This window comes from Octopus sinensis, linkage group LG13 (assembly GCF_006345805.1).
Source record: "Octopus sinensis linkage group LG13, ASM634580v1, whole genome shotgun sequence".
Taxonomy (NCBI): domain Eukaryota; kingdom Metazoa; phylum Mollusca; class Cephalopoda; order Octopoda; family Octopodidae; genus Octopus; species Octopus sinensis.
In genome coordinates, this window is record NC_043009.1 from 36,455,249 (window position 1) to 36,469,502 (window position 14,254).

The 14,254-nt window shown below is 36.2% G+C and overlaps 1 protein-coding gene across 3 annotated transcripts in view; it reads right to left on the reverse strand.

Annotated features, from left to right (window-relative positions):
• The window catches only part of LOC115218274 (post-GPI attachment to proteins factor 2-like), a 51,857-nt gene extending 43,042 nt beyond the window's left edge, over window positions 1–8,815 (reverse strand). For 2 of the 3 annotated variants that reach the window (XM_029788024.2, XM_036508314.1), the window contains exon 1: window positions 8,593–8,815. In XM_029788024.2, coding sequence (XP_029643884.2) covers window positions 8,593–8,784 — 192 coding nt within the window. In that variant the 5' untranslated portion in view covers window positions 8,785–8,815. Of the gene's footprint in view, window positions 1–7,923; window positions 7,990–8,592 lie in introns of those variants that run through there. The other variant, XM_036508316.1, reaches the window with a different exon arrangement.
• Window positions 8,816–14,254: the final 5,439 nt, after the last annotated feature.

Genomic DNA, 14,254 nt, shown 5'->3' on the forward strand with positions numbered 1-14,254 from the left:
GAATCATTTGAAGAAAACATACCATCTTAGGTATCTTTTCAACATTGAATTCTCACATGGCTCAATGCCATACACGAGGTGATTGTATTGACCTCAGTACGTGACTGATAATTATTTTATTAACACCAGACAAATAAGAAGTAAAATCAGCTTGAGCAGAGTTTAAACTAGTCTTGCATGTCTCATGGATGTATTTTATCACATTACTAGCCGTTGAGAGGTAGTCCCATTACAAGAGAACTAAAGAATTCCTCTACTCTTACAGAGTTCCTGTTTGGAATTACTGTCCTCTTAGACAAGTACTCACTAATGCAGCTTGTGGATTTAATGTTTCACTCATTCATTCTATTTTGGGATATGGTTTCTACAGCCGACTGCCCTTTCTATCACCAACCACAACAGAGTCCCTTCTACATATCAATTCGTATTCAGAGTTATTGACTCCGAGTCGGATACACTGTGATGTGGCTTACTCATGTTTTACCAATATAGAGAGGGATTAGGACCATAGCTGCAGAATGGTAATCTGATGCAACTTGGCATAAAGGCAGGTCACCATTATTTAGGCTGAAGTGGGGAGGAAGATATTTTTGCTAGCTGAAGTGAGGCAGTATCCATGGCACTACTTAAAAGGGCATATCAAGAAGTTCTTGCAAAGTTGCAAAGTACTTGTTACATTTGGTGTCTATCTCCTTATCCAAGAGGATAAGGAAATAGACAAAGAACATGTTTTACCAACAAAATCACAGTTGTAACTCCTTATCCTCTTGGTGATTTTGGATAAAAAAATTATACATATGAGTCCTTCGAATTTAACTAAATTCTATAATTTTAGGCACTGAAGATTGCTCTACATTTTAAATTGATGTAGTCTGTTAAAGGTCCTATACATGTTCATTACATATATATAACTATTGTGAATGTATTATATTTATATCATCTCTTATATAAAATCCATTCTGTCTGTCTGTCTGTGTGTCTTCTCGGATCTTGGGCATCCTCCATCCGATTGCGCTCAAATTTTAATATGTATTAATATGTATCAGGGTATGTATAAGTCTTGAAAAAATCGATTCCAGGTGAGAATGTGATCGATAAAGCCGTTTTTGTCCTGATTTTCTTCTGTCAACCTGTACATAACTACACCTTCCATTTTTTGTCATTTTTGCACTGCTTAAAGGTACATTTCTTTCCTGCCAAGTTTACTGTTTAAACCATGTTTGTGTTCTCCCAGTCAACAGCCTTATCATTACTGGTACTTTAAACTCTTTGGTTGCTTATTTGTGTGAATAAAATTGTTTTACTTTGGGATAGAAAAAAAGCCTATCTTTATTTCTTCTTTTGCTGGTGTCCCAAATTTTGGTTAAATCAGTGTTTCTCAAAGGGGAGGCCTATGGGACGGTCAGACAAGTTGTTTTGAGAAAATTTGGTTTAAATGTTTGACAACTCAGCACCGTTCATTGGAGGGGGGGGGCGTTTTACTAGTTATTATAATAATAATGTTATCATTATGATTCATATTATTTTTATATTCATAATATAGTTTCTAACTGTGATGAAACATGTATAGCATGGAATTGAAAAATATACCAAATTTTCCAGTCATTGTTTTAATATATACTTACTCTACAGACATTATAATTCATCAGGACTTTCAACTAGTATAGATGACTCATCTAAAGTAAAACATCCTACATACATGCATTTTATTACTGGAATGTGTAGATGTCCATCATGAGCATACAGCTTGGATTATAACCCCTTCTAGCTGACACATAGTCAGATAGAAAGGATGGAAAGAGAAAGTATTGCATGTTTGTGTATGTATGTGTGTGGTGGAAGCACTCCATCGGTTACGACGACAAGGGTTCCGGTTGATCCGATCAACGGAACAGCCCGCTCGTGAAATTAACGTGTAAGTGGCTGAGCACTCCACAGACACGTACACCCTTAACGTAGTTCTCGGGGATATTCAGCGTGACACAGAGAGTGACAAGGCCGGCCCCTTGAAAAACAGGAAGTAAGAGTGAGAGAAAGTTGTGGTGAAAGAGTACTGCAGGAATCACTACCATCCCTGCCGGAACCTTGTGGAGCTTTAGGTGTTTTTGCTCAATAAACACTCACAACACCTGGTCTGGGAATCGAAACCGCGATCCTACGACCGCGAGTCCGCTGCCCTAACCACTGGGCCATTGCGCCTCCGTATGTGTGTGTGTACATACATACATATATCATCATCATCATTTAGCATCTGTTTTCCATGCTAACATGGGTTAGCCGGTTTGACTGGAACTGGTAAACCAGAGAGCTGCACCAGGCTCCAGTCTGTTTTGGCTTGATTTCTATGGCTGAATGTCCTTCCAAATGCAGAATGTACCAGATGCCTTTTATGTATCACTGGCCAACTGATAAAGAAAGTCACTTCATAATGATGAGGCCAACACACAGCACCCAGAGCAAGTTCCTTGCGGATTATACAGTCAACACTGTTACACATACTGCTATGTCAGACTGTTACAGGCGTCTGTGAGATACTCAGTCACTTAGTTAATAATTCAATGAGTCAGCAGTGCAGTTAATTGAAGAACTACAATAATCATGGTCATCAAACCAAAACAGGTTCCTCTTACAACAGAGGATTCCTACCTGTTGTTTCTGTCATATCCATAAATTCCAATGCTTTGTGTACAGAAAGTAGCATCAATGTCATTTACTAGCACCACAAGGTCATGTCATGTTGCTATGTAAACAAACAGGTCAGAGGAAACACTAACAGCATTAGTTTGTGATTCATTCACTTCTTTTACCTTCTACTCATGTATAGCTAGGTAGGTGAGTGAATGATCAATAATGCAACGATTATATCAACTAGTGTTAATATGGTATTTGAGTTTTGTAATGCTAATAGCTAAGTAGTTAATGTATTTTACTAAAGAGTAAAACTTGTTCACAAATGGGACATACACACGTATACACATACATGTGTGTGTGTGTGTGTGTGTGTGTGTGTGCGTGCGTACGTACACATATTTACACACACTTCATTTTTGTTATACATCCACTTTCTAAGCTGCCATGGGTTAGAAAGGTCATTATCATCCAAGTCAGTTCATATTTCAAGCTACTGCACTTCCCACTTTCCACTTGTACCTTTTATTCTGGTGTTGTTACTCTGGCTTGATGTCCTCCTTAATACCAACCATTTTACAGAATGTACTGAGTGCATTTTATCGTGCCCCCCCCCCCCACCTAACACTTAAAAGACAGGACTCAAGAGACCTCTCAACCCTACTGTCCCCACTTGTTCACTATTAAGAGTGCAACATGAATTTTATCATGGCACCAACATCAGAGTTGTTGCCTTGTACCCAACAAAACAAAAGCCGTCATCATCCCAGTATGTTTCTCAATTCAAGGCAACATGACCAATAGAGTGTGCAAGATAGAGGATGACTATAGAAGATGAATGAAGGTTGGATGGTGGAGGAAGTCAGTGACTGGTATAAGAGTGTGGAAAGAAGAGAAAGAAATAAGAGAAAGAGCAACAGTGCCAGAAGTGATAGAAAGGAGACATTAATGGCAGTGTGATGAAAGAGACAATGCTAGGAGTGATAAAAGAGAGATAGTAGTAGTAGTCGTAGGGCATAAGAGGGAGAGAAAACTAGTGGTAGATATAGTATTGGTTGGTGGTAAGAGAGTGTAATAAATGTGAATTAGTGTCCTGGAGAAGAATGAGTGATGGCTAGGAAGTATAGAAGGATGATGCTCGCAAGTAAGAGAGAGATATGAAATGATGAAAAGTGAGATAGTATGGTAAGAGAGTGATGGATAATAAAATGGTGACTGAGAGGAATGGAGATGAAGGAGAGCTACATGTTTACTAGTAAGAGAGATCTAATAGCTGTCCATAGGATGTCAGAAAATCCATTGCAATTATTCATTACTCAATGATTTGGAAAGAGTGAGAGATAAATACGAGTAGTGATAGAGGGGAAATTAAATATGGATGGACATCACTCCACAGGTAGCATACTGCAGTGAATAGAAGGGATGACAGAGAGATGAGAGGGCATCAAATAGGTAAGAGGGTCAATAAATGGTGATTCCAGGTACAAAAGGGAGAAACTCCCAAATAAATGTATTATAAATTCCAACCTCTGCCATTGCAACACCCCTCATTTTAATGTACATTTAACCAAGCTTTCAGAGATTGTCAAGTCTTCTCCAGCACTACATATTGCCAGTCAATATGGCTTTGTGTTATCTCTGCTGAGATATATCTTAAGATCAATCATTATCACTTTACTCCATATCTTCCTCAGGCTAGCTTTCATTACTTTGAGTGCTCAGCATTTCCATACATAGCCTATCAGCCTCCTTCACATGCATTACAGGCACATAACAGCACCATCTCTTCTTCTCTACATTAAATCTGATTCCTCTTATACTCAGTTTTTCTCTCAGCTCATTTGAACTCCACTGTCCATGCAGGTTAACACTGTACATCCAGTGAAACATGCTTTCTTTAAGTCAGCAAATGCTAGGTATAGTGGCCTGCTCCTAAGTATTTTAAATGTTTCATGTGAAAGTGGACATCAAATAAACTGCATCTCACCTGGGCTTTCTCCAAATCAATTCTGCTACATTTCTGTGACCTTCATTGCCTGATCCAACAATTTTATGCCTCTGTACTATCTATATTTATTCTTCAAGTATTTAACCTATTCCCTACATCACCAGATATTTCAAACATTGTAGCAACAGTCCCTGATGGACGAGCAGCTTTCTCTATCTTCATCTTCTTGATTGCTCAATCTACAATACAGCTGTCAACTTGGATGGATAGCTCCTCTGTTGGGTCTACATTATATCTTTGCTGAATTAACTTGGGATTCTTTAACAACAATCAACCTTCATATAATTAGGGTATTTTCGACCTGATAAGTAACTATTTGGGTACTCCTCGTTGAGTAATTACATCAGAGGATCTGCTAGATAGGAAATGTAGGTAGCCTGGATTTTATCTGTTCCACTCCTTCAATTTGGATATATATATATATATATATAAGTAAAGGAGGGTTCAAAATCTGACAGTGAACAGTAGTTTCAACTCAGAGGGAGAATCTTAAGAGTAGAATTCTTTCTTAGAGCTAAAAGTATTTTGTACATCCAATCACACACACACACTATACTAGACGAGAAGAATCTAGTTTATATCTGCAATTTTAGTACAGAAAAAAAAGAAAACCAACAATTTAAGTTAGCTTTATTCATATATATTTCAGCCTAACACATTTCTGATAGAGCAGACGTTCAAGCAATGTCATTCTTGGGTTTTTTTTTAATATATAGGACCATATTATCCAATGTGTTTTTGGTCCTTTGAAGACTGTAGGATGTTTTTTTAGAGAGAAATTTGGTTGCTATTTCTAGTAGGTTGAGGGACTGCAAAAAGGTTTTTCATTGGTTGCTTATCAAAAGAAAGATATCCTTACAGCTTCTATTACTGGGGGTTTTAAAGATGACTTTTGAAATATCCTGATTATGTTTGTGTGTGACCTGTATTTGAGTGGATGCATTCATGTGTAATACACAAGTGAATGTTCATATAATATGCAAGCATGTACGTGTTTGGACATAACATTTGTGTGTGTGTGTGAGAGAGAGAGAGAGAGAGTTCTAGCTATTATTTATAATTAGAGCTAATAGTTTAATTGGGTTGATTACTCGTTTAGCACGGAATTAGTAACTCATGCATGTCTAACAAGCATGTGTGTGAATGTATGTATATATATATATATATATATATATACAAATTGAGATAGGATCTGCTAGATAGGAAACGTAGGTAGCCTGGATTTTATCTGTTCCCCTCCCTCAATTTATGTACATTCCTTTATGTACACTGATTTGTTCTGCTTTTTATATTTAACCCTACAGTCTCTTATGTGGTGATCTAATAAAGTATGTGATTGAGTATTATCTGGTAATTGATATTTGATTTAGATGTATTTCTCCATTTTCTTATCTTGTATATATATATATATATATATATATATATATATATATATATATATATATAACTGGTTGTGTGTGTATATGTGTAAATGTATGTATGAAAGGTGTGCAAATCGTTTTAATTTTCCTCAAACAACCGATAATGATACTTAGATATATTATATAATATTAAACAACTTATATACTGAGTGATACAGAGGCCCCATTCAGTCAAACAGCTGATACAACCACTTCGTTTGACGACTGGCGTTATGGGCTTAAACACCAGTTAGTATTGTTGTTGCTTTTTAAAAGCTAACTGTTGAAAGAAAGAAAAAAATCTCTTTACAAAAGTAATAAGAATGAATGACCATTGCTTTTGCTTTGTTATTACAGAAGAATTATTGCTCATATGTGCTTAGTTTTTCGTAGACTTTAATTTAATCACTCTTTAAATTCAACACTAAATGAACATAGGTGGTATATACTTTTCTACTCTAGGTACAAGGCCCGAAATTTTGGGGGGAGTGGCCCAGCTGATTAGATCGACCCCAATACGCAACTGGTACTTACTTTATCGACCTCGAAATGATGAAAGGCAAAGTCGACCTCAGCAGAATTTGACAGACGAAATACCGCTAAGTATTTCGCTTGGCGTGCTAACGTTTCTGCCAGCAAGCCACCTTATTACAGGTGATATATATAGTAATATTTAACTGCTTAGGCCGGGTCGCCGGCCGCCAAACGAAACGATACGGAGCAGCAGCAGTTTGTAAAAGTGAAAGTGGACCCTTACATGCAAGGATCACCACAAATCAATGAAAAGTAACTCTGAAACATAACAAACTTTTTATATATATATATATATATATATATATATATATATAATATACGGAGAGAGAGAGAGGTATGCCAACGCAAGTACTACCCCTCCCACTATTCCGAATTTGTTTCCTCATAACGTTTAGAAAAATGGATTTTTCATAAAATTTTCTACAAATACCTTTCAGATGGTATAGATTACGATTGTATCGGAATCTGTTGAAAAAAAAAATTGATGGTGGGGAAGGAGAGCTTAAGATAATTTATACGAATCAACTTCGTTAAAAGTCGACTTTAAAAAATTGGTATCTTTTAAAATGAAATTATATATATATAAGCAATCTTTCAGTGTTAGTAAACGACGTCATTCATCCACACAACGTTCCTTCATGACAGATTAAGAGGCTAGGCTTGGGAAAGAGGATGAATGATGTCGTCTACTAAAACCGAAAGACTCTCTCTCTCTCTCTCTGTGTATGTATGTATGTATATATATATATAACAAAATGGGACAAGAACGCAAACACCCGGACAGCTAGGTGATACAAAAATGGGACAACAAAGCATCCAGATATATATATATAAGTTGACATAATAGAATGTCTAAAAGTTCATGAACCACCTATTGATCCCCTCCATTTTCTTATTGTTCTCTCTCTCTCTCTCTCTCTCTCTCTCTCTCTCTATATATATATATATATATATATATATATATATATATATATATATATATATTATATATATATATATTATATATATATATATATAAGTTTGAAAACGCCACTATATAAGATAAATTTTAATTTTCTTAGAGATTTTACATGTTTCGGTTCTTCTTGAAAAAACAAACCTTATCAAAAATATTTTTAAAAGTCAAGTGTACTAAAAAAGTTCATAATTGTTTCTTACAATATATACGTGTGTATATATATATATATATATATGTATGTGTGTATATATATATGTATATGTGTGTCTGTATATCTATATATATATATATGTATATGTGTGTCTGTATATCTATATATATATATATATATATATTATATATATATATGTGTGTGTGTGTGTGTGTGGGTGTGGAGAGAGAGATGAAAGACATACCAACCGTGACCACCCGCCTTTGCCCTGTGTGCACGGAACAGAGGAACACATTATCAAGCATATTTCTTTTTATTATGTTTTTTAAGCGGTAGGGTATTATTAAGAGACTTGGCTGCTATTTTTAACGCTCGAGTGATCATGAAGAGGGCCATATCATTGCCATCATATAGCAGTGTGTGTGGGTGCGTGTGTGTGTTTAAGGAAAAAGGTGAGAAAGATATACAAGGCATTACATACATTGAACGAAATACAATATTCTGAGGTTTACAGACGGAAACAGAAATATGTGGGAAGATCGTTACATAAATACCGACACATGTGTATATATATGTATATGTATATATATACACGCGCGCGAAAGTGAAGTGGGAGGGTGTTCTTAAGAGAATCTCAGCAGTTTTCTTCTAAATTTTTTTATATGCATTAAAAAATAAGGCGGGGTTTTGGAATAGCTGCCTTCGAAGTTTTATTTATTTATTTATTAATTTATTTATTCATGCAATCGAAATTACGATACTGAAAAAGAAATCTTTCCCAAAAATTTCAGTTTTTTTCACTTTTTTGCTCTCTAATTCCGTACTGTTTTCCTTCCCTTCTTCCATGAAATAAGTGACTTCGAAGGACAACTATTTCAAAATATTGGCCAAAAAATTAAATAACAATGCTTACTCCGCAATGGGTGCGCGTCGATCGCTCGAAGTCGTATAAGAGTGACCAAGTGACAGAAAATACTATTCCAAAGACCGGTAGAAATGCAACAACACTGGCAATAACCGGTGCCGTCAACCTGATGTAAACTTGTGGCTGTTGTTGTTGTTGTTGGTATCTATCATTCCGGCTTAAAATTGTAGCGTCTGCCATTTTTGACTCAAAACCGACTTCTCGAGGTTTTATCTGGTTTCTCACACCGGAGAAGGAGAATAATGGCTTAACGTAGAGGTTATGTCCCTTGGTTTTACTTTTGGTTTCACATTCATACATTACACATTCATATACATGCGTACACACACAGACACACACAATTATATTTGGTGCCTTGTACTTATTTTTAATTTTACACGATATATATATATATATATATATATGTAGGTCCCGGGTTGAGTCGGGGTTAACCACAGTAAATAAGGTACTCAATACATAGAGTAAATTAATTTATTTTATAGAAGGAGCTTCTACAGGACTAAAACTGTTTCATTCAAAAGAAATCGATGATTTCTTTTGAATGAAACAGTTCTAGTCCTGTAGAAGCTCCTTCTATAAAATAAAAATATATATATATATATATATATAATTATTAGAGAGTTATCCACTATGTGGATAACTCTATATAGGCGCAGGAATGGCTGTGTGGTAAGTAGCTTGCTAACCAACCACATGGTTCCGGGTTCAGTCCAACTGTGTGGCATCTTGGGCAAGTGTCTTCTGCTATAGCCCCGGGCCGACCAATGCCTTGTGAGTGGATTTGGTAGACGGAAACTGAAAGAAGCCTGTCGTATATATATATATAATATATATATATATATAATATATATATATATATATATATGTATATATATATATATATATATATATATATATGTGTGTGTGTATGTGTGTGTTTGTGTGTCTGTGTTTGTCCCCCTAGCATTGCTTGACAACCGATGCTGGTGTGTTTACGTCCCCGTCACTTAGTGGTTCGGCAAAAGAGACCAATAGAATAAGTCCTGGGCTTACAAAGAATAAGTCCCGGGGTCGATTTGCTCGACTAAAGGTGGTGCTCCAGCACGGCCGCAGTCAAATGACTGAAACAAGTAAAAGAGAGAGAGTATATATATATATATATATATATATATATATATATATATATAATATATATATATATGTATTGTTATATATATATATATATACATATATAACGCTATATATATATATATATATATATATATATATATGTGTGTGTGTGTGTGTGTGTATATGAATTAACAGAATGAGATAAAAAATACAAAGCTGTGAATAGTTTTCAGAAAATAGCAATTGGAAGGGTGTGACCCAACTCAAATAAAAATTAACAACTGTGTGACATGAGGGCTAAAGAGAAATGAAAGTATCACCTCTGGAGTTTGCAAATCACCACTATACTGATACGTAACTGGACAGAATAAATTTACAATCTATGAATGTCTTTGAATAACCATTCACTCATCTGGGAAGGCCTTGAAATCAATGGTACTATCTGAGGACTATGTGTGACCCAGTGATAATAAAAAGACACTTTGCAACTGACTCAGTGGAGGCAAAGATGCCTCTCATTTCTTGACAATTTATGCACCACATTGCAGAAATCACAATCTAAGTATATCTGAAAGTAAACTCTTACACTGTTGTACCATTGAATTACAAATAATGCTCATCTTTTATGCTCAGATGACCTTACAGTTTCCAAAAGTACAACTGTATTCGTTTTTGCTTAGATAAAATGATTAAATTGTGGGTGTTAAGTCCCCATGAAGGGGTCTTTCTAACTTCTAAGATGAAATTTTAGAAATATTACTTCATTTGTGTCTAATGTCTATGGTTAAAATTTCATCAACAGCAAAAATATATGAATATTCATGGGGGTTATGGCCCTTATGCATAGAATATAATTTCCAAATTTCATAAAAATCCATTCAGTACTTTTGACCTACTTTTGGATCATAAAAAAAATTTCGGAGTTAAGGCCCCCAATAGGGGGTCTTAGAATCCTCATGAGAAGTGGAAACTTTGAGAACACTTCTTGGTGTGTGTCAATTACCCATGATTGAAATTTCATCAACATCAAAAATTTATGAATTTTCATGGGAGATCTGCTCCCTTTAAACCATCTCAAATTCAAACCAAACATATTGCATTATACCCACCCTTATGCATTGAAGCTAAGTTCCAAATATCATAAGGATCCATTCAGTAATTTTGGTGCATGAAATTGTGGTAGAGGAAGACCAAGGAAGATATGGAATGAGGTGGTGAAGCATGATCTTTGACTAGTGACTGAGACCTTTGGCGATATGCTGTGCTTGAGAAGACCTGTCAAGCCAAGTGAAATTACAGTCATGGCCAATGCTGGTGTCACATAAATGGCACCCATGCTGGTGGCACATAATAAGCACCATTCAAGTGTTGGGCCTCACAGAGGCAATGACAAATGACAGAGACCTTTGGCATGATGTGGTGCTTGACCCATCAAGCCAAGTAAAATCACAGTTGTGGCAGATACTGGTGTCATGCAACTGGCACCCATACTAGTGGCATGTAAAAACACCCATTACACTCTCAGAGTGGTTGACTTTAGGAAGAGCATCAAGCGATAGAAACCATGCCAAATCAGACTGGAGTTGGGTGCAACCTTCCAGCTTGCCAACATTGGTTAAACCATCCAACCTTTGCCAGTTAAATTATGATGATGATGATGATGATATCCCTCTCTCTCTTTCGGAGAGGCACTGAGCAGCTATACGCACACATACACACACGGCAGTAACTCCCGCCTACCGAATTCAATCACAAAGCTTCGGTCGACTCAGGGCTATAGTGGAAGACACCTACCCAAAGTCCCACGCAGTGGGACTGAACCCAAAACCATGTAGCGAGGAAGCAAACTAATCACACACAGCCATGCCCGTGAAGGTGCATGGCTTAGTGGTTAGGGTATTTGGCTCACGATCATAAGGTTGCAAGTTCAATTCCCAGCAGCATATTGTGTCCTTGAGCAAGACACTTTATTTCATGTTACTCCAGTTCATTCAGCTGGCAAAAATAAGTTGTACCTGTAATTCAAAGGGTCAGCCTTGTCACATTCTGTGTCACACTGAATCTCCTCAAGAATTATGTTAAGGGTACACGTGTCTGTAGATTGCTCAACCACTTGCGTGTTAATTTCATGAGCTGCTTGTTCTGTTGATCGGATCGACTGGAACCCTTGTTGGTGTGAGAGAGTGCCAAAATATGCATGTATACACACATGTGTGTGTGTGTGAGAGAGAGAGAGTTGAGCTATCAGAAGCATTAGCACGTCAGACAAAATGTTTAGTATCTTTTTTCTGGTTTTACATTCCAGGTTCAAACAAAGCTGGGGTCAACTTCATTTTACACCCTTTTAGGTACTATAAAATAAGAACCAGTTGAGTGTTGAGGTTGATGTAATCAACAATTCCCTTCCCTAAAATTGCTGGCCTTGTGACAGTCATATTTATTTTACCGTTCATTATGTCCTAAATTCAAAATTAGTCAGCTTTTACTTTCCCTTCTTCTATATCAAGGTCAATAAACTCAACATTGTTCAAGCCTGACCGCAATATATATTTCTTTACTACCCACAAGGGGCCAAACACAGAGGAGACAAACAAGGACAGACAAACGGATTAAGTCGATTACATCGACCCCAGTGCGTAACTGGTACTTAATTTATCGACCCCGGAAGGACGAAAGGCAAAGTCGACCTCGGCGGAATTTGAACTCAGAACGTAACAGCAGACGAAATACGGCTACGCATTTCGCCCAGCGTGCTAACGTTTCTGCCAGCTCGCCGCCTGACCGCAATATAGTTGACTGTACCTCCCACCATTCACCCAAATAAGAAACCTTGTATATCTATGTTAAATCATTGTTGCATTTTTATTTTTAAATATTTGATGGCTTTTCTTCCATTTTATTATTCTAGTTTGCATTATTACATTGACTCACTTTTCTCTTTGTCTTGGCTTTCAGTCAAATTTGGTTGCAATATTTTAGTTGCTATTGATTACTTGCTTTACACTAACTTCGGCACAAAGCCACATATATTTATTTATTTATTTGCTAAATTTGAATTAAAGAATTCATAGGACACACTGAAGAGAAAAGAATTAATTTAATTTGTTTTACAGCAGTAAATTACAGATACTTAGTTTTAAAAGATCTGGAAATAATGACCAGAAGAGAAAAATTAACAAAAGAAAAATCAACCCTTATGAAAGTTGAAATCCAAAAAGCTATAATGATAATAATAATAATAATAATAATAATAATAATAATAATAATAATAATAATAATAATAATCGTTTCAAATTTTAGTACAAGGCCAGTAATTTGGGGGAAGGGGATAAGTCAATTACATCAGCTCCAGTGCTCACCTGATTCTTATTTTATCAACCCCAAGAAGATGAAAGGCAAAGCTGACCTCAGCAGAACTTGAACTCAAAACATAAAGACAGGCAAAATGCCACTAAGCATTTTGCTTGGTGTGGTAACAATTCTGCCAGCTCATCACCTTAACAACAATAATAATTATTATTGTTGTTGTCATTGCTGTTGTTACAGGCTTGCACTGTAAACCTACAGAAAAGTGCAAGAATCAAAAGAAAAAATTTGAGATTTGAGGAGAATGGTAGTCACCAAACTTCAAGGCAAAATCTGTGATAACTAATACAGTATGTAATAGAATAATAAATTCTGTTAATATAGAAGCCACATTGATAGAAATAGTTTAAATAAAGAAGACAGGGTTGAAATTTTAGTACTATGTAAACTATATATAAGGGTCAAAAAGACCCCTTCAGTCATGACCGACCATAGGATTGCACCTAAAAAGTTCCCCTCTGAGGTACAAGTCCTGGCAAAGTTGTTTATGGGAGACCAGTAGTCGCCCATGCATACCGCCTCCCCTCTCTGTGCTACTGATGTTGTCCAAGGCAAAGACAAAAGCCAATACAGCTTGGCACCAGTGGCATCACAACTCATTTCTACAGCAAAGTGAACTGGAGCAACGTGAAATAAAGTGTCTTGCTGAAAAACATAACACACAGCCTTGTCCAGGAATCAAACTCACTAGTTCATAATTGTGAGCCCAATGCTCTAATCACAGAATCATTTGCCTGCACATATATAAGGACCATGACTTTAATTATCTGATTTTGTTTTGTTTTTTGATTTGTTTTTTTTCTAATTCATCCTTTACATCACAGTCATTAAACTCAAATGAAGCACTATTGGTGATTCAAGAAAAACTAGCAGTTATGAGTAGTATATGCAAATTGGAATTAAGGAAGGATAGGAAAATATTAGATTTATAAGCCCTAAAATTCATTCCATAATTGCCCACGCGCATGTAGCATAGTGGTTAAGAGCGTGGACTACTAACCCCAAGATTCCGAGTTTGATTCCAGGCAGTGACCTAAATAATAATAATAATAATAATAACTTTGAAAAAATACCTTAGGAATGAGAACCAAGACACCTGATAAAGGCTGGAGAGTATATCAGCCGAAACGTTGTGTTAACAACAAACAGGATGAGGACAAATATCCATCAAATGTAAATAATAATAATGGTTCTA